At 39.2% G+C, this 21,112-nt stretch overlaps 1 protein-coding gene across 3 annotated transcripts in view; it reads right to left on the bottom strand.

Moving 5' to 3' along the window:
* GATAD2B (GATA zinc finger domain containing 2B) overlaps positions 1 to 21,112 on the bottom strand; it is a 105,378-nt gene that overhangs the window by 60,452 nt on the left and 23,814 nt on the right. For 2 of the 3 annotated variants that reach the window (XM_044001316.1, XM_044001314.1), the window contains exon 2: positions 13,074 to 13,160. The exons of the other annotated variant lie outside the window; for it this stretch is intronic. In XM_044001316.1, the coding sequence (XP_043857251.1) occupies positions 13,074 to 13,075 (2 nt within the window). In that variant the 5' untranslated portion in view covers positions 13,076 to 13,160. The remainder of the gene's footprint in view (positions 1 to 13,073; positions 13,161 to 21,112) is intronic. 3 annotated transcript variants of the gene reach the window in all.

Genomic DNA, 21,112 nt, shown 5'->3' with positions numbered 1-21,112 from the left:
GAGTTATACCCCAAAGAGATCAAAGAAAGAAGAAAAGAACTCAGGTATAAAAATACTTATAGCAGTTCTTTTTGTGGTGGCAAAGATTTGGAAACAGGGGTGCCCATCAATTGGGGAATGACTGAATAAATTATGGTATATGAATGTGATAGAAAGACTTAGGAATGCTAATCAATGAAATGTCCAACCATAATTTCAGAAGATTCATGATGAAACATGCTACCTACCCTCCAGATAAAGGGGAAATGCAGAGACCAGATTAAGACATATTTATTTTTTGAACATGGACAATGTGGGAATTTGTTTTGTTCAGCTATACATGTTTGTAAGAGGATTTTTGTGGGGTTTTTTGTTTGTTTGTTTTGCTTTCTCCTTGGGGTAACATGGGAGTGCAAGGAGGTGTAGGCAAATGCTCACTAATTTTAAAAAATAGTCTGGGTAAGAGACTATAACTAAAGTCATGTCTACCTCAGGAGAAAGAAGGGTATGGATTAAAAGGATTTTATGGAGGTAGAATCAACAAGATATGGCAGCTGACTGGATATGAATACGGTGGATGATGGAGAAGCAAGGGTCAATGATAACTCCAGAGACACTCTTGGTATGATTCTAAGTGACTAAAATGATGGTAGTGACCTCAATAGAAACAGAGAGTTTTCTATAGCACGGAGATGATAAGTGAATCTGTGGGAGCTTATTAGATCACCATGGGACTGAATATAGGTCAACAAGATAGGTTTTAGACATTCTGTAAATAAATTTGAATTTATGTGAGAAAAGTCAGAAACTGTTCAACTGTAAGAATAGTAAAGTCCAAAGAAATAAAACCACTGCCCAAGATAACATAGGCAGTGTCTATTAGAGGTCATATTCGAACCTAGATCCTCTGACTTCAGAGCCTGAAAGGAAATGTGAAATTCTTGGGTATGAAACACAGTTCTGCCATTAACTGGCACACACATATTTAAGCAAGGGTTATTACCTCTCTAAGCCTCAGCTTCTTCCTAAGGAAATTTTGGAGACTGCATTAGATCACCCATAAAGTCACTTCTGCCTCCAACATTCTATGTCTACTACAGAGGTATCAAAGTCGGGTCCTGCCCTTTGCCCTCTGGGCAAAACTCCAAAGTCCTTTCTCAACCAGATTAAAATTGTAATTGGGAAATGGTTAACAAAATAAAAAAAAATTTTAAATGCATAGTGTTAAGACATGGAAAATAAACTCAAAGATCTCACTGCTGGACAGAAACTCCAAGGAGTATAAAAGCAAAAAAGCTTTCAAATAGACCGAAATATTTGTAGCATTAATTTTCTGTGATTGCAAAAAATCAGAAACAAAGATGCTCCCATAAATAGGAAGTAGTTAAATGAATTTTAATATAAAAATTTAAGAAAGTAGTGTTGGGCCATAAGTAAATCAGTTAACTTGAAAGGACAGTAGGTGAAATAAAGGGGTGGTTTTTTTAAAAAATAAAAGTATTTTATTATTTTCCAGTTACATGTAGAGATAATTTTCAACATTTGTTTATATATGATCACCAATTTCAAATTTTTCTTCCTCCCTCCCCTCCCTAGACAGCAGGTAATCTGATATAGGTTATATATACATAATAACATTAAACATATTTCTGCATTAGTCATGTTATAAAAGAATCAAAGCAAAACGGAAAAACCTCAAAACAAAAAAACAACAGCACCAAAAACAAAAGCAATAGTACGGTCCAATCAGCATCCATATTCCACAGTTCTTTTTTTTGTTTGTTTTTTTTCCCCTGGATTTGGAGAGCCTTTTCTATCACGAGTCCTTTAGAACTTTCTTGTACCGTTGGATTGGTGAGAAGAATCTAGTCTATCACAGTTGATCAACACATAATATTGATAATACTGTATATAATGTTCTGGTTCTGCTCATCTCACTCATCATCAGTTCATGCAAGTCCTTCCAGGTTTCTCTGAACTCCTCCTGCTCATCATTTCTTACAGCACAATAGAATTCCATCACATTTATATACCACAACTTGTTCAGCCATTCCCCAATTGATGGACATCCTTTCAATTTCCAATTTCTTGCCAACACAAAAAGAGCAGCTAAATATTTTTGTAAATGTGGGTCCTTTTTCCTAAGCGTTTTTTTTTAGACATGGGAGATTCAGGCATATCTGTGACAAAATATATTAAGAATTGCTATTCATCATCATAGCAAAGAAGTAGAAACAAAGTAGATGTCCATCAACTGGAGAATGGCAAAGTAACGTGTGGTAAAGAAATGTAATGGAACATTACTGTGCTGTAAGCAAGGCTGAACATGATAAATATAAAGAAGAATGGAAAAAAGGTCTACATGAACTGATTCAGAATGAAGTAAGCAAAGCCAAGAAAATAAACACCAAAACTACAACGCAAATGGAAACAACCACACATAAGAAAATCAAAAGTTAATGTTTCGGGGCAGGTAGGAGGTGCAGTGGATAGAGCACCAGCCCTGGATTCAGGAGGCCCTGAGTTCAAATCTGATCTTAGACACTTGACGCTTACTAGCTGTGAGACCCTGGGCAAGTCACTTAACCCCAACTGCCCCCCCCCCCCGTGAATGTTGCAAAATTATAAAGTACAAGCTTGAAATGTCTTGAAAGAAGAGATACGAAAACATGTTCCCAACCCATCCCTTTGCAGAGGTGGGAAGTTCACAGTTGTTGCATATTGTACATATTTTTGTTTTTTTTTCAATGCATTTAGAAGTTGAGATGTTTTTCCTCTTCTTTTCCTTTATTTTTTGTATTTAAAAATATTGTTTGAGGGGCAGCTAGGTGGCGCAGTGGATAGAGCACCGGCCTTGGAGTCAGGAGTACCTGAGTTCAAATCCGGCCTCAGACACTTAACACTTACTAGCTGTGTGACCCTGGGCAAGTCACTTAACCCCAATTGCCTCAATTAAAAAAATAAATAAATAAAAATAAAAATATTGTTTGATATACTGAATAGGTAAGTGGTAAGGAAAGGAAAAGAGATGCTGGAGAAAAATACAATGAAATTTCAAAGAAAATAATGAAAACTATTTTTATCTACTAGCACTTATATTTAAGAACCCAGCATTTACTATCACACCACCATCATTAGACTAGGACTTTAGGGAAGGATAGTAATATATGTATACCAGAGCTCTTCACTTCCTATGTGTCATGGACTCCTTTTGGCAGTCCATGAAGCCTATGGACCCATCCAAAGAATAATGTTTTAAAATACATAAAATAAAATACATGGGGTTAAAAAGGAAAACAATTATATTGAAACATTATTAGAATAGATTAAAACCAATTATCTGAGGTGAGAGCATGGCGACAAGTTATTATTCATCTTTGTTTCCAACTTTAGGAAGCTGATTCTCCTTGAAATATCTACAAAAGAAGTACTATGTGATAGCTGTTCCAGAACTGCCAAGAAAGCATAGATTTATAAAAAGTGACTGTTGCAAATTGTTGATCATATGGACTTCCTGTATATTACATATAGTACAATATATATTCCCTGCCTTCTATTCTTAGCAACTAATAGGGGAGTCTGAAAACAAGCTGTGATATTATGGGAAGAACATTCAACTACCATTTACTAGGTACAAAGCAATATTCCAGTTGCTAAAGGAAATAAGATGATTAAGACAGCACCTGCTCTCAGAGAACTTACAATCTCAGAAGATACAACAAATACTCAACAATTTTATATTAAAACAACTATAATGCAGACTAAAACATGATTAAAGTCTAAATGAGAGGTAAAGTGCTTAAGTGAAGTCTGAGGAAGAAAAAAATCATTTCCAGCCAAAGAGATCAGAGAAAGTTTCACTGTTCATCTTGGCCTTAAATAATAAGCAGGATTTCAAAAGAATGGGGGATAGTAATAAAATACAATACTCCAGGCATAGGGAATTGTGTGAGCAAAAAGAATAGAGGTAGGAATATATGAAATGTGCAGGGTTTGGCTGGTGCAACAATGCATATGAAGGAGAGTAGTATGAGATAAAGTTGGAAAGGCAGGGAGGCACATTTTGAATACAGGCTAAAAAGTTTTCATGGTCAATCCCAGGTAAACTAGTACAGAAATTAATGGGCATTAACTGAAATCATAAATCTAGACCCTAGATGGTCCCAGGGAAGCAAGAGGACCTGGTCATATACACTGTCACCCAACGGGTCCAGCTTCACTGGTAGAACCAAATAATGATACAAAGTATTTAATGAGGGCTCTGAAAATCTATACCTCTACTCCCATCACCAAACAGCCCTTTAGTTAAAGCCTATCCTCCAAATTGGCCTCTTTAAGCCTAGAGACACACATTATACAAACTTTTTAGTTCCGATATGTTTCCTGGAACTTCTAGAAACTAGATTTCCAATTTGCCAAGAACCTTCCCTTGGCTAAAAAAAAATTCAAGCCATCACATTAGCACAAAATCATTTAAATTTTCTTCTATGGAAATATAGGCTGATATTTTACCAATATGGGATAAAAGCTACTAAATGCCAGGTATGATCTAGGTTCTGTTTACCTTAAAACTTCTCTGGAATAACTCGTGTTAAGGCAAATAAGAAGAGCATGTGTTAAGCAAGTATATGTTGGAGTTAGCTACATTTTTCTATAATCCACATTTGCCCCCAAAAGACTATTTCCTTAGAATAGTGGGAGGAACCTAAATTCCCCCAAGGAACAGATTCTTCTACAACTTTTAAAAGAGGGAAATGATAAATTATTCTTCCTTTAGATATTGTCAAAAGAGAGCAAGCCATAGGCTGGGAGGGGCTTATTACATGCTTCTCAGTCCTTTACATCAGAGCATAAGCAGCAACAAAGCTTTGGAAGACAAGAGCAGTCCTCCATTTAAAAGCATGGTAATTGCCCCAATACCCCCTATTCATTTCATGTATATATAACCAGGGGTCTCTGACACCTGTTATAACTCTACTTCTAAGATAAAATCCTCTCTTAGGGGACATATCCACTAGACTGTTGAGTTTAGGAACAATTGGAAAATAGAATGCTGCCCTGAGAGACCAGGAAATGGAAGCAAACTACTTGTATTCTGATAGGTAACTAGTACATTTTGCACTTTAAGGGAGCAGACACTGGATTGTAGCTATTGGCAGGGAGGGAGGTGTAGCACTACTGAAAAAGCCTAGCTGCCTGGCATCAGAAATTTCTTCAATGCGGTCTTTGAGGGAAAAGCTGGGGGTCCTTAGGTATTCCTCTGTAAAGAATTACACTCTAAAACACAGTCCAATTAAGATTAAAGTGGTCTTTTATATGGCGCTAGAGAAAGTGACTGAGGGATAAGTCAAAAACTTCACCCCTGGGGAGAAGAGCTTAAAAACATTCTCCTTGGGGGCAGCTAGGTGGCATTGTAGATAAAGCACCAGCCCTGGATTCAAGAGACCTGAGTTCAAATGTGAACTCAGACACTTGACACTAGTTGTGTGACCCTGGGCAAGTCACTTAATTCTCATTGCCCCGCAAAAAAACCCCACAAAACAACACTAAAAAATACAAAACAACCCCCCCCAAAAAAATATTCTCTCAGAACGACAGGCAAAAGCTTTTATAGAGGATAGATGGGATATCCACCTGAAAGTGGAAAGTTCCCTTTTGGGGTGGGGAAAGCTTGGGTGTTTGTCATATTCCTGAGAGTCAGGGGGATTTTTTCATTTGGGGGGGGGGGGTGGTCCTGACCTCTAGGGTTATCTCTGTCTCCTAGTTCTGGTCAAGTAGTAGCTACACCCAAGTGACTTTCCTGCTACAGAATTTTATCTTCCCTTACTTCTTTTGTTGGTTGGTTGGGTTTGTTTTATTTTTGGGGGGGAGGGGGTGAGGCAATTGGGGTTAAGTGACTTGTCCAGGGTCACACAGCTAGTAAGTGTTAAGTGTCTGAGGCCACATTTGAACTCAGGTACTCCTGACTCCAGGGCCGGTGCTCTATCCACTGCGCCCCCCTTCCCTTACTTCTTAGGTGTATCTGTCCTGATATCTAGTTGGTCAATCTAAACTTTAACAGTTCCTTGATTCCTCTATATGTCTGTCCTGTTTTCTGGTCATCTTTGGTTTTGCTTCTCACAGGAGAAACTTCTTCTGAGTTATCCTAAGCCCATGTCAACTGTGTGGTGAGACTCTGCCAGAAAGAATAAACATAGCTCAGGCCATGTTATAGAAGAGAGCCTGCTATGGGAGTAGCCAACTCAGTGGAAGAGTCTCATTCCACACAGAGTCAAACAGCCTAACAAAGTTTTTTTTTATAAATAACAATACATATTCTAATGGTATGAACATACCTATCAAAATAATTCCCATCTCAACTATTATCTAAAAAATAATAACAGCTAACATTTAACAGTACTTTGCAAAGTGCTTTACAAATATCTCATTTGATCCAACAACAATCTTGCAAGTAGATGCTAATTATCTATGTTTTACAGAGGAGAAACTAAGGCAGACAGAGGTTAAGAGACTTGCCTGGATCACACAGCTTAGTAAGTTTCTCAAGATGGAGTCAGATCTTCCTGACTCCAGATCCAAAGCTCTATCCATCTTGCCACCTCCCTCTCAGGGAGAGAGAGAGAGAGAGAGGGAGAATGAGAATGGGCGGGGGGGGGGGGGGGGGGGGGGGGGGGGGGGAGGGAGGGAGGACCAACAAGAATAGTTGGCTTACATGAGCACTGCTAACTGAAAGCTTGCTTGCCATGGCCTGGAAACTAGTTGTTCCTGTATTTTACCCCACTCCTCAATACCTTGAAAAAAATGGGGGGGGGGGGGGCACCGTAAAATGGCTGACAAAATAAGGTAATAAGGTCCTAGGCATAGATCATAGTACAATGGTTTCATATAGCACATCTCCATCCTACTCTAATCCAAACCAGATGATTCAGCTTCCTTTCCTGCTACCTAATGCTGTATTTCCTCTTACCATCCCCTCTCCACCCCATCATCATTCCCAGTAACTAACTCTGTATTTCCCAAGGAAGCAACCTCTCCACTTCACTTCCTTAAAGGAAGGGAACTTACACACACACACACACACACACACACACACACACACACACGCACGCACGCACGCACGCACGCACGCACGCACATGGACACTTGAAATCCTCCAATGGTGGCAAAGTCCCCTAAGGGAAAACAAATAGCTATAAAACAGTTTTCATTTCTGACTACACAGAGCAATATTATCTCTAACTGCACCTTTTTTTTTTTTGGATCAGACTTCGGAGGCTTTTTCCCTAGAGTTCTAGAAGATGGGTTTGTGATTTGCAGAGTGGAAAAGAAAAAAAAGCAGGAGGGCAGGAACAAACAAATTGGTTCCATATCAAATTAATAACTTGTCCATAAGGGAGAAATGTACATGGCATCAAGGAAGAGAAACCACCTTGTTCCTCACCATAGGGCAGACAGAGGAACCAATATCATCTCAGGATGCTCATGTTCTAATACAACTGGTCAGATCCATTAGCCAGAAAGAAGAAAATAAGCAGGTCAGAGTTTAAAACCAACAAACCAACCTCCCCCCAACAAAAAGCAAAAACCCTAACACCTATGGGAGGCACGGGAGGTCACTGCCTCTTATCTCCAAAGCTGCCCCAAGGCTTCCCAGATTGCCAGAGAAAGGAGCAAGGGTCTGGGTTGGGTACAAATCAACTTTGATCTACCTCTTATTCAACCAGGACTTTTCCTGTCCAAATGAAAACCTAAGAACTGATGGAGGAGACTATATAGTGGGCACTGTTCAGGAACATTATTGTTGGGGTGCCAAGATTCTAAACAAACACCCCATATTCTAGAGTAGAAGTGACCTGTAATCTTTTCATTTCTGATGCTTCTAGTGGCTACTCAGTCTTCTTGGTATGGTGGTTCTTTTGTCTGCTGCTGTCTCTTCCCTAGTCCTGAGGCAAGATGTCTTCAATTCAGCCCATCAGCCTCATCTCTCTCAGGGTGGTCAGCTCCCTTAAGTCTGGTCTCCTGTTTCTCATTTGGGTTTGTGGAACTATACATGCCTCAGCTACCCCAATGGGGAAAGCCATTAGACACACATACTTAGGCAATTAACATCAGTCTGCCACCCAGTCTAGAATGGTGTGTGTATCTGATTTCTAATAGTGGGACTATAGCAAGGCAACAAAATAATGTAAAAAAGGAATCCTAGGGGCAGCTAGGTGGCGCAGTGGATAGAGCACTGGCCCTGGATTCAGAAGTCCCTGAGTTCAAATCCAGCGTCAGACACTTGACACTTACTAGCTGTGTGACCCTGGGCAAGTCACTTAACCCCAATTGCCTCACAAAAAAATCAAAAAACAAACAAAAAAAACAAAAACAAAAAGGAATCCTAGTATCCAGAAGGCCCATTAAATAGGTGCTAAAGATGGAACTTTAGAACAGAACTCTCCTAGCAGGAAAAAGAATAGTATTTTAGTTGGTCTCCCTCTACAACTAGTTGTCCTACACATAGTTGCTAAATTTTTTTAAGTTTCTACAGTGGATCACTATTGCCTGTTCAATCAAATGCAAACTCAACCTGGCCTTCAAAATTCTTCCATCTCTAGAACCTCATTTATCATTAATCTTCTACAGGGCCCCTATGTTCTAGACAATCAAATCTGTTCACTGTCTTCTACACACACAACTTTCCTATTCTTTCCTCCTCCTTTATACATGTCACCATCTTCCCACTATCCAACATCCCATTCTCTAAATCCTTACACTATCAATTCATGTCTCTTGCTCCTAAAATCTAGCTGTAACCCCGCGTAACTGTTCATTTTCCTTTTTAAGGCTTTCCTATGTTATTGCTCTGTGTTTTTTTCTTTCTATGTAGACTGTAAGTTATTTAACAACACTGATGTACTTAATCTTTTTTGTAATAGGTATAAAAAAGGTCGTTTCTCAAAGATAGTAACAAAGAACTGATATACACCAAAACATTAATAGCAATACTTTTTTTGTAGCTATGATGAACCAGAGGCACTTACTGACTGGTGAATGACTGAAAAAACTATGGTATATGTAATTAAATGGAATGTTACTGTACAGTAAGAAATGGTGAATATAAGAATTGCAAAGAAATGAGAAAAACTTGTATCAAATAATATTGAGTAAAATAAACAGAACCAAAGATTATGCATTTAATACAATGTAATAATTAAAGCCAATCAAACTTTGAATAAACAGAAAACCAATGAAGGGTCCCTCATCATGGCAAAGAGAGACAGAAGTCTACTAGAATGTTGTCTATACTTTGAGATGCTGTCACTAAATCAGATGTTTTTGCTTGTTTTTCTTTATCACAAGAGTTCCATAGCAATTGGGGCCCCCCACCCAAGAATGACAGTGATGTAAAGACAATAGACATCAATAAAATGTCTGGTTTAAAAAACAAAAACACCCTGACTCCCTCTAGGTTTCAATAGCCTGTCTCCTCCAGGGTTTTTCCAACAATAACCACTTAATATTTAAAGAGCATTTTAAGGTTTATAAACTTAATCTTGAATTCTCTAACAGAGCAATCTACCCCAGAAATGGAAAAATCAAAAGTCAAACCCAGTAGCTGGCATATATTGAGATTAGCTCAAGAAAGTTATAAGGAAAATACTGAAAAAGCAAAACAAACTCAAGATACTGGTCCATTTGTTTCTGTATTTTCATTAGAGACAGTGTAGTACAGTGGAAAAACAATGTTAGAATCAAAGAGCCTGGAGTCAAATCCCATCTCTGCGATTTATTACCTGGGAGACCCTTGGACAAGTCACTTAATCTCTACTGGTCACAGTTTCCACAAGTGTAAAATGAGATCTGAGAGCCTATGATTTCTGCTTTCTCAGACCATCAAAGCAAGTTCTAAACAAAAATGAATGGGCACAAGGTCTACTGCTCTGTACTTGCCCTCCTAGCACCTTTTCCTCTTTGCCTTTAGTTTGCCCACTACAACAAATCCTTTGGCCATATTCTTTATACAGTTAATCAAAGGGAAAATCCCAAGAAGAGAAGGCTTTGCCCTAAGCCACCCACCATTACAAATCATAGACTATAATATATAACGTATAATACATAATATGTAATATAGACTTAGAGCTGGAAGGAACTTTTAAAGAAAATGAGAGACATCAAATGACTTGGCCAAAGACATGTCACTGATTAAAAACAGAACAGGGATTTCAACTGAGGTCCTCTGACTTCAAATCCAGCCCTCTTTCTCAAGATAATACATTGATGAGAACAGAAGCACTTTCCAAAGTTCAAATTCCTCTCCTTGTAATCATTATCAAGGTATCTTTACAACCTAATTCAAGGATGCATCAATCATGGCTGAACTAGATGACTTCTTGGATCCCTTTTCAATTTTGAGATTACATAGTTCTATGAATGACAGAAGAGATAGTCCCTTCCACATCTCTAATGCACAGCAAAAATATCTGATAGATAAAAAAAGTCATGTCTCCCAAGTACTAGTTTAAATAGATGATACTGGAACAAGGTAAAAGGAGATCAGAAAGAGGATTCCATTTGTTCTTCAAAACTTTACTACCATAAAAGTCAGGATCCTGACAGGCTAGAGCAAGGTTCTTAACATTTTTTTTTGTGTCATGAACACTTTTCAAGAGTCCAGTGAAGCCTATGGACCCAGACTCAGAATCATATTTTTAAATGCACAAAACACATATGGGGGGGGGGCAGCTAGGTGGTGCAGTGGATAAAGCACTGGCCCTGGATTCAGGAGGACCTGAGTTCAAATCTGGCCTCAGACACTTGATACTTACTAGCTGTGGGACCCTGGGCAAGTCACTTAACCCCAATTGCAAAGAGGAGGGAAGAGGAAGGAAGGGGAGGAGGAGGAGGAGGAGGAAGCGGAAGCAGAAGCAGAAGCAGAAGCAGAAGCAGAAGCAGAAGCAGAAGAAGAAGAAGAAGAAGAAGAAGAAAGTATCATGGGGGGCAGCTAGGTGGAGCAGTGGATAGAGCACTGGCCCTGGATCCAGGAGGACCTGAGTTCAAATCCAGCCTCAGACACTCGACACTTACTCGCTGTGTGACCCTGGGCAAGTCACTTAGCCCTCATTGCCCCACAAAAAAAAACAAACCAAACCAAAATGAAACAAACAAAAAAACACATATGATTTATAAAGGAAATCAATTATATTGAAATAGTAATTTGGGGGGCAGCTAGGTGGCGCAGTGGAGTCAGGAGAACCTGAATTCAAATCCAGCCTCAGACACTTGACACTGACTAGCTGTGTGACCCTGTGCAAGTCACTTATCCCCAAGTGCCTCAAAAAAAAGAAAAGAAAAGAAAAGAAAAAGAAAAAGTAATTTGGCATGGGAGGAAGAGCTTGTTTTGTTTTGGAGGCAATAGGGGTTAAGTGACTTGGCCAGGATCACAAGCTAGTCAGTGTCTGAGGACACATTTGAACTCAGATCCTACTGATTTCAAGGCTGGTGCTCTATCCACTATACCATCTAGTTGTCCCAATAGTTATTTAAAAAAAAAAAAGGTTAATAACCCACGTTAAGAATACTGAACTCCCCAGCTAGAGTACTAGACTGATTCTATCAGATGACATTTAATATGGATAAATATAAAATTTTGCAAAGAGGCCAATTGAGGCTTGATATTGGGAAAAACTTCCTGACAATTAGAGCTGTCCAAAACCAGAATGGTGTGCCTCAAGAACTGCCTCTTCCCTGGAGGTCTTCAAGAACAGGTTGTCTGGATGACCACTTGGTTGAGTGTATTATAGTGGAAATTCCTTTGTGCACTGGTTAGAGTAGATGGCCTCTCAGATCTCTTCCAGTTCTTAAATTCTGTGATCATCAGTATATTTCAACCACAGCTTATATCGATAAGTAAAGAAAACTGTCCATTAAAAGAAAGCTGTCTTGGGGCAGATAGATGGCGCAGTGGATAAAGCACTGGCCCTGGATTCAGGAATACCTGAGTTCAAATCCGGCCCTAGACACTTAACACCTACTAGCTGTGTGACCCTGGGCAAGTCACTGAACCCCAATTGCCTCACCAAAAGAAAAAAAAAAAGAAAGAAAGAAAAAGCTGTCTTTACTCATTTCTCTGACTAGAACCGACCATTTAAAACTCTCTTCTTGGTTAAAAATTGGGATAGGACAAAAATTAAAATCAAGTTTTTAAAGTGAACTTGTTCCTCTGAACCTACTAGTCTACAACAAAATCAGCATGGGGGAAGAATGTTAAACTAAAGAAACTGGGAAAGGATGAAATAAGCCTCTCTTCTGTTCCATTTACATTGAAAACACAGCAACATAAATAGTAAAATTTGATTCAAAGGAGCACATACAAAATGGCTGGCTCCCACTGAGAACATTTCTATGCAATACTATAAAAGGATAATATCAACCCAAAAAGATAATTATGGTTTCTAACAGTGAGGGAGTACCAGTGCGGCTCTATTCGAATACTAAACTATCTAACCTCAGCTACCCAACTCTGGCAGAGATTTTTCTTCTGCTTGGTGATTTCCTGCTACATGAACGTATGGAATTCAAGTGACTGGGAAACAACTTAATTCATTTGTAAAGATAACTTGGAAGAGTGGGCTTTTCACCCCCCCCAAAAAAAAGAGTGGGCTTTTGCTGCACAGGAATGGCAGACAAGTCTAGGCAGTTTGGGAAGAATAGGCCTGCAGCTTTGGCAGGTCTAATTCCATGAAGTCTAACCCCAAATGCATTCTCCAACAAAAAGAAACAAGTAGAGACTTTTGGAGCAACTTTCCCTTCAAACAGAAGGACATAAAAATCAGATACATTTATAAAAGGTTGTTTAAACCAAGGCTGCTCTTCCTTTAGTCCTTTGCTGGTGAAGAAAGAAGACTTTAAAAATACACAAATTTCATCTCCAAAAAACCAAAACAACCAAGTTCCCCTATAGACTAGGGAGCTCCCTCTACACTGAAGCCCAATATAAATCCAAGTCATTTCAGTACACTCCCAATGACAGTTATTTCCCCACTCCCAGCCCCTTACAAATTAGTGCTATGGCTCTGAATGATCAGATCCAAATAAAAATGAGTACTCACATAAAGCCAACTGTAAAGTTACGACCCCTTTATTCATTAACACGCTTTAATTCTCATTTCCACCCGACAAACTCCACATATATCCATCTAGGAAATAAAGAGAAGTGAAGAAAAAAAAGGCATCATGGTAAATTGGGTAGAATTATAACTTCCAAATGATGTGATAGGATGCTGATACAAAACAACTCTTAACCATGGTGGAATAGAAAATGCTTTCAGTGCTTTAAGGACATGCATGACCAGCCCAACAAGAATCCCAAAATATAGCAGATCTAATGCCTAGAAGCTCAGAACAATCTCTGAATTTTTTTCCCTGCCATGTGTTATTTGAATTTCCTTTTGTACAAATCTAACTCTGTAGAGCAGATGGCAAAGAGAAAAAATGCAATTCTATATAACCATACCCAACAGAACAAAAAGGGGGGGGGTGGTTAAAAAGGAACAACTATAGATACTATTTGCTCTATTATCTGGTATTTTGCTTCTCCTTAGGAGTTTTTTTTTTCTTCCTGCCTTGACAATGCTGAATTATTAGAAACAGTTTGCTATTAAAATAATAAAAAGCCTCCTTAATGAACTGCAGCTGGTAAATCCAGGAGACATTCTCTTTAGGGCACTGCCTTCTTTTCAGAGCACATATACCTCTGAACATAACAGGAAGAAGAGATTCACAAGCCATGCTGCCTTCACATCCTAGTCCCCCTCTCTTCTCCCCACCCCTAAGGATAACTTCCACTGGGAACATGATCACTCCCACCCAGTCAGAGAAGCCATATTCAACACTACTTGCACTTGAACAGACATTAAAAAAAAAAACACCAAAAAACGATGGAAAGGAGGGGTGTAAAAAGTGTTTTTCTTGCTTCAAGCCTCCTCCCTCCCCCCTCGACCATCAGCCCAAGCAAGCAGAGATGACGCAGGCTTCCTTATATAATAGCCCGTGATTTCCTAGACTGCAGGCCTTTCCCTTTGTGCTCTGTATACACTTACACACGCGCATACACATCGTTTTGCAGCCCCTGGCATCATGCCAGCACTCACCCTCGTCAGCTGGTTGACTCCATTCACAGAGAGGGGTTGGAGCTGACATTGAAAGAAAAGGGGGGGAGGGATGATGAGGGGGAGCTAAAACCCATCATTGCTACAGACAAAAGAAATATATAAAAAAAAGTCCCTCAGTATCAGCCTTCTCTTGAAGCTTCAGCTTAGGAAGACTGGGAGCCAGGGACCCCCACCAGAACACTGAATGGGGAAGCCGGGAGGGGCGAGGAGCTAAACCAAAGAGAAGAGCTTTGTAGAGGAAACAAATCAGTCCGCCAGAAAAATTTCAAAAGCAATAGTGTTAATTCCTTGAACCCCATTCAGAGACCCCAACATATCACTCTCTATTAATGGCAAGAAAAGGGCTGTGGATAAGTAGCGACTTTGTTTTCAGCTTTTTATTTAAAAAAAAAAAAGGAAAGACAAGAAAAAATGGACAGTTGAAAGTACTTACAGGTACACATTTTCCTGCCGCCTCCTCTAGTTGTCAGAAAAATTGAGAAACAAGGAAGGGGAATACCAACAACAACAAAAAAAAAGAGTGGGGAGAGGAAAGAGATGAGTTTGGTTTATGGGGGGGGGAGTTCCTTTTCCCCCCCTCTTTTCTTTTGTATGAGGAACCCTCTGTGTAGCACTGGGGTGGCCCTATGCGTGCCAGCCCCCTTGAGAGACCTGAACAAACCCTGTCTCCAAGCGGGCACTGCCCTGCCAATCACATGCCGTACTGTTATATTAAACAAAAGGAACAGGGGGATGCTTACTTTTACCCATGATGCCTAGCAGGGGCAAGGGGGGGAGGAGAGAAAAACCAGTTGCAGCCGGTTTATAACCTCAGGACATGGAATTATCTCTTAATTTTTAAAGTCGTTTGTGGTATAAAAGTCAGTTAGCCACCCCCCCCTTCTCTCAGCCTATTTTGGCATCTTGCCAACTTTGCCTTCATTCATGAGTAGTGGTTTCCTTCTAATAATGATGTTTTAACTGTTTAGTTCCCACAGCCAAAGGTCAAAAGGTATACCTATGACTCCAAAAATCAAGAAACTGATGAAGTCCTTACCAGTTAGCCTCCCCCTGTATTCCTGACTGTCAAGAACAGGGAAGAAAGGTCATTGCTAGCTAGGATAAATGATGTTCAGAAGGTGAATTCCCTATAGGCACTAAGCCCTGTTGGGCAGCTGTTTCCTGTCCCTCAATGCTACACTGGGTGGTTGTACCCCAACCCTGTGTAAGTGTATTGATGGCCTGTCACTTTATATCAGTATTTTTGCTCAGTAAGGTGATCACCTCCCCAAAAATTAACTCAGCCCTATCTTCTTGAATCATTCCCAGAGTTCACACCCTCCTATCATCTTTTTATAAACTGGCAAGGATAACGTTTCTCACTAGACACACAAATCCCAAGTGGATTCAGCTATTAGAAGTAGGGCCAGAATTCTGGAAGGATTTAGTCCTGAAATTATTTTCAGTCTTATTTTTCTACCTTATACTCTAGGACAAAAGTTCCAAACCTCTGGGTGAGAAGGAAATAATACTCTTCACCTCCCTGAAACCTGGAGCTTACTAAAAAGTGGGTGGAACTATGTTCCTACAGCAAATTTAGTGGTATGGGAAATGATTCTAGCAATGTTCCCCTCTGAGCTAGGAATTGTCTGGCAAACCACAGAAAAGAAGCTATGGTAGAACATGTTATATATGACAGCAAAAACTGATTTGGAAATCAACCAGGCAAAGTTTTGATGAAATTTAAAGGGGGATAAATGTAAATCATTCTTCCAGGTTAAAAAAAAATAATGTGCCAATATAAGGTGGTAAGCATGGCTAGAAAGACACTCACATAAAAAATATCTGGGAGTTTCAGTAATAGAGGTCAACACTGTATGATACGAGAGACAGAAAACCCTAGTATGATCTTTGGCTGCATTAATTAAAGTATGGTCTCCAGAACAAGAGAGGTTACATTTCCACTGAACTCTGTTCTTGTTAAACAATATCTACAATACTGAGTTATGCACATAATTGTATTAAATTCTAGGTACCAAATATTAGTAGGATGACTGACAAACTGGAGTGAGTCCAGCTGGATAGCTAAGAATGGCTAGGAAGGGGACTTAAAATTCTATCATTCATATACAGATCTACTGAAGGAACTAAGGAAGTTTAGCCTGAAGAAAACTCTCTGGAGTTAGAGACAGATCTGATTACCTTCAAATATCTTAAGGGTTATATTATGTACAAAAAGGATGAAATTCTATTTGACTAGAGAAGGCAGAACTAGGACCAATGGATGCAAGTTACATGGAGACAGATTTCAGTTCAATATACAGTGCTTACTAACCCAGCAGTCCAAAAAATGGAATAGGTTGCCTCAGGAAAAGTATGAATTGCCTCTCACTGGAGGTTTTCAAGCACAGGCTAAATGACAGCCTCTTATAGAAGGGATCCACGATTCAGGTAGAGATCAGACTTGGTAAACCCTAAACATTCAATTCTAACATTATGATGTCTACTAGCAGATTTAAATTTCCTGTTTGGAAAGGCCCTGCAAAGATCTGTCTATCTGAAGTACCCTATGTACCAGGATTTTAATTGTTACAAAAAGGAACAAGACTATATTACACTTGCTAAGCATAGGTTCTGTTAGATTTGTTTTGTTTTTTCAGATGAAACTGACAATTTCTTTCTTTTTCTTTATTTTGAAAGTGACAATTTCTAAAATTTCTTATTGATAATATGCCAACCCACATTTGCCTCAGTTGTGCCAATGTCATTGTGCCTCAGTTGTGCCAATGTATTGACCATAGTCAATAATAATAACTAGCATTTATATAACATCTACTAGGTACCAGGCACATAGTTCCTCACAATAATCCTGAGAGGTGGCTTATTATGCCCATTTTACAGCTGAGAAAACTAAAGCAAAGAGGTTAAGTGACTTGCCTAAGGTCACAAAGCTAGTAGATATCTGAAGCTGTATTTGGAGTTAGGTCTTCCGGGCTCCAGGCACTACACTCTACTCCTATCCACTGTACCGCACAGCTGCCTCAGCTATCTTTAACTACAGAAAGCACTGCACCAGCCATCACGTCTAAGCAAATTCACTGTTTTTCTCCCAAATGGTCTTTTGGCCATGGGAGTAAGGAAAGCAATCATAATCCCAACTCAAGGAAACTTAAGATTGGCCATAGAAGATATTCACATCCAGGAACTACTAGAAATTGGTCTGCAGGAAACAGAATGGCACTGAACCAAATCTGAAATAGCCAGTACTAGGCACTGGCATAATCATTAATTCATACTGAACTGCAACAGAAAGTTTGCATCTACACCAAGCTGAGCAATGAGAAGTAAATGTGATGACAGCACAGTCATAGTAAATGGTATTTAATGAGACCCTCAGATCTCCAAATCTAGAGACTGCTGCCATTTTATCAAATAACAAAAACATTAATATCTGTGAAGAAAAAGGAGTCACTCCCTTCTTCCTTCAGTCTTCACCCATCAACATTTCCAGAACTCTTCTTGTGATCTCATCTAGACTTGATTCCATGTTTGACTGAAGTAAGGGATGCCTGGTCCAGCCCAGAGGGTACATCCATAAACACATTAGCCAATGTAAGTAAGTACACTGAATGTTGTACTATATTGAACACTAATCACTTTTTACACAAGCTTTAAAATAAAATGTTTGGATATAATTAAGGCACATCATTTGTCATAAATAAATTTCTCCAAGCATTTCAACATTATAGAGGTTAATGTGGAGTTCTATAATCATTACAAAATCTAGTTCTCACAGTAAATTGACATATATCAGTGTGCAGTATGGAGATCATATTAGCAAGCCAACAAACTCCTGAAGTTTTTCTGGTTTGGTTTGGTTTTGTAGGTCAATGAAGGCCAAGCAACTTGGCCAGGGTCACACAGCTAGCAAGTGTCAAGTGTCCGAGGCCGGACCTGAACCCAGATCCTCCCGAATCCAGGGCTGGCGTTCCACCCACTGCACCACCTAGCTGCCCCCTCCTGAAGTGTTTAATATCTATACCTTGTAAGGAAGCAGCTTATAGCCATGGTCTCTATGTTGTCCAGCTCAATCATAAGTGAGTTGAGGTATGAAAGCTCAAAAGAAAATTGAAGAACCTCAAGTGGTGAAAAAACTACTACATGTAATCAAAGTTCTCATACCTTCTAGGATCCTAAATATTCCACACTGTGATTTAAGCAATGTCTTACAAGAAAAAAGAAAAAACATAGACCAGTCCACCAGGATAGTCATGGTTACACTGGCAATCTCTACTCTGCCCAATCCTAGAACCAAGTGGATTATCAACTAAGTATAAACGCAACTGCAGGAAATGAATTCTTTCATACACATGTGTGATCCCTACTAACAGAAAGAACCCATTCCTTTCCCTATTTATATGCTGTCTCCTCCATCCCCCATAAGAATGCCAGCACCTAGAGGGTAGAGATTGGCTTACTTGCTTGCTTACTTATATTTACTATGTATTCCCAGAACTCCACACAGTGCTTGGCACACTTAATAAGTGTTTTTCATTCATCAATTCCATCCCTGATTCCCTCTGAAAGAGGGAACATATAAACGGGACTACAGGCAACGACAATGGTTCCAAAAAGTTATAACAACTAAACTAAAGGTGAGGAGGATACCTCCCACAAAATTAACCATAGCTAAAATGCTTGAGATGCTACTGAAGAATATAAATATCTATCTTTCTATTCTTTTTAAAAACATACTCCTCTGCAATATCAGAAACAACTTGGGGGGTGGGGTGGGGGAGGTGTTGTGACCTTTCCTCTTTACATATCTGTTCTCTAAAATCACCTATCAATTCCAACATTCATTTCAGGTAGATCAAATTCAGAACCACTTAAGTTTGGTCTGAGCAGAAAGTCTAGACAAGCAACTAGCAAGACTAGGTCTACAACCGAATAGGACTAAATTCTAGCCTCATGATGCAATCCTAAATTATTTTACATAAAATTTAATTATTCATGATAGTTAAAAAGTAGAGAAAAATCTCTATACCTCCTATTACTTCCTTCCTAATCCCACCCCTATACTTCCTAAACTCTTCCCCAAGGCCTTGTGTTAAGCTCCTTCACTTTAGGAAATAATCTCAGTCTCCACATAGATAAAATCCAAAACAGAAACTGATGTGAGACTGAAAATAACTGCGAGAACAAAAGTATAGCAAAGAGCACTGCCATATGACCAATGGTCTATAAGCAGTATTATTCATGGAAAAAGCAGGAGACACAACTTACCAAAAGGTCAGGAAATAAAGGTTTTCTTTCCCTAAGTCAATATTCTCAACTTTTCTGAATGTAATCAATATGAGAACTGCACCAGAACTATACTGTCAGAAAACAGGGAATAAGTCCCTTTATTAGGAAAACATAACCGGTCTGTAACTACATTGTAGTCACACAAATTACAAACTAATCATGAATTGACTGGTGACCCCATAAGTGAAGCACTTACCATTAATTTGGACTATAAAAAATTTAGCTAAATGAAAACTAAGTACCCAAAGTTTATGAAGATAAAGAACAAAGTTTGTGCTCTACCTAGACCCAAGGAGCAACGATGACAAAGAAAACCATGTGTTGGATTTTTTACATGGGGAAAGTTTTGGGAGTTTTTGTCTTGTTTTTGTTTTTGTTTTTAAATTAAAGTGTGGTATTCCAATGTGTTCTGGAATCATCAAAGGTAGAAGAATTCATGACCTAGAAGGAAGTCAGATTTTCAGACCTGCTAGCTACCTTCTTTATGACCCTAGGAACAGAGTATTTTGACCTGTGGGCCTCTGGACTTGAAAATTAGAATAAAGATTTTATGAACCTACACTATACTTACTAGTCTACCCACTCCTTGGGGCTGTAACAGGAAACATGTCACATCAGCATATTTCATTCCTCATATGACACACATTTTTCTTTATGCTGACCTACCTACAAGGTTATAATTTTCTATATGAAAGCATAGAAACAATGTGCAGAACACCACTCATTCTAAAATTTCTCAAGAATCTTACTAGGCCAAACTTTTTAGCTATAGGTCTTAAGCCCTGTTTACCCACCTAGAGCTAATCCTTCTCTAACATATTGATCCCATATGCATTTTGACAAGTCTTCGGGCATATCCTCATCATGTCACCAAAACACTGTTCCCCAGCAACTAAACTATTAAAAATTTTAATAGTCCTACTGATAACCTCTCTAGTCTTGCTGCCTGGCCAATACTTGAATTGCATCACCTCTGCTCAGACTATCCTATTCATACCTTCTTTTCTCTCCATTGAAGCAAAAATTTCCTACTATGAACTTTGTAAAAGTTAAGCCACAAATGGTAGAATGAATTCTTTTCCAGGAAAAAAAATACAAGTCAGAGCCTCACACTAATTAGTCTACAAAGAACTGGGCAAATACCTAGAATCAAGCAAGTGCCACAAACATGATCAAGAAAGTATTCTGATAATCACTATCTACATCATTAATCATTCCACAAAGACCTTGGCTCCTTCACCATCTTGCCAACTCATCTTCATCTTGCCTTTCAACTTTTGCCATTCGGACTCCTATAGGAGGCAACTAGGTGGCACAGTAGATAAAGGGCTGTAGTCCAAAAAACCTGGGTTCAAATCTACCCTCAGACACTTACTAGTTGTGTGACCCTGAGAAAGTCACAACCTCTATTTGCCTCAGTTTTCTCAACTGTAAAATGGGGATACTAACAGCAGCCACCTTGCAGGGTTGTTATGAGGATCAATTATGACAATATTTGTTAAGTGCATAGAACAATGTCTGGCATGTAGTAGGTGCTATCTAAATGCTTATTCCCTCCCCCACTATAAGCTCTCCCCTAGAATAAACCTTTGATTCCAAGAACAGCTCTACACTAAGCTCATTTTTTTACTTTTGCTACTGCAAAGGTTTCTCTGATCACTGTGTAAAGTCATGTACAATACTACCCATTG

This window comes from Dromiciops gliroides, chromosome 4 (assembly GCF_019393635.1).
Source record: "Dromiciops gliroides isolate mDroGli1 chromosome 4, mDroGli1.pri, whole genome shotgun sequence".
NCBI lineage: Eukaryota > Metazoa > Chordata > Mammalia > Microbiotheria > Microbiotheriidae > Dromiciops > Dromiciops gliroides.
This window is presented reverse-complemented; position numbering and strand designations above follow the sequence as displayed.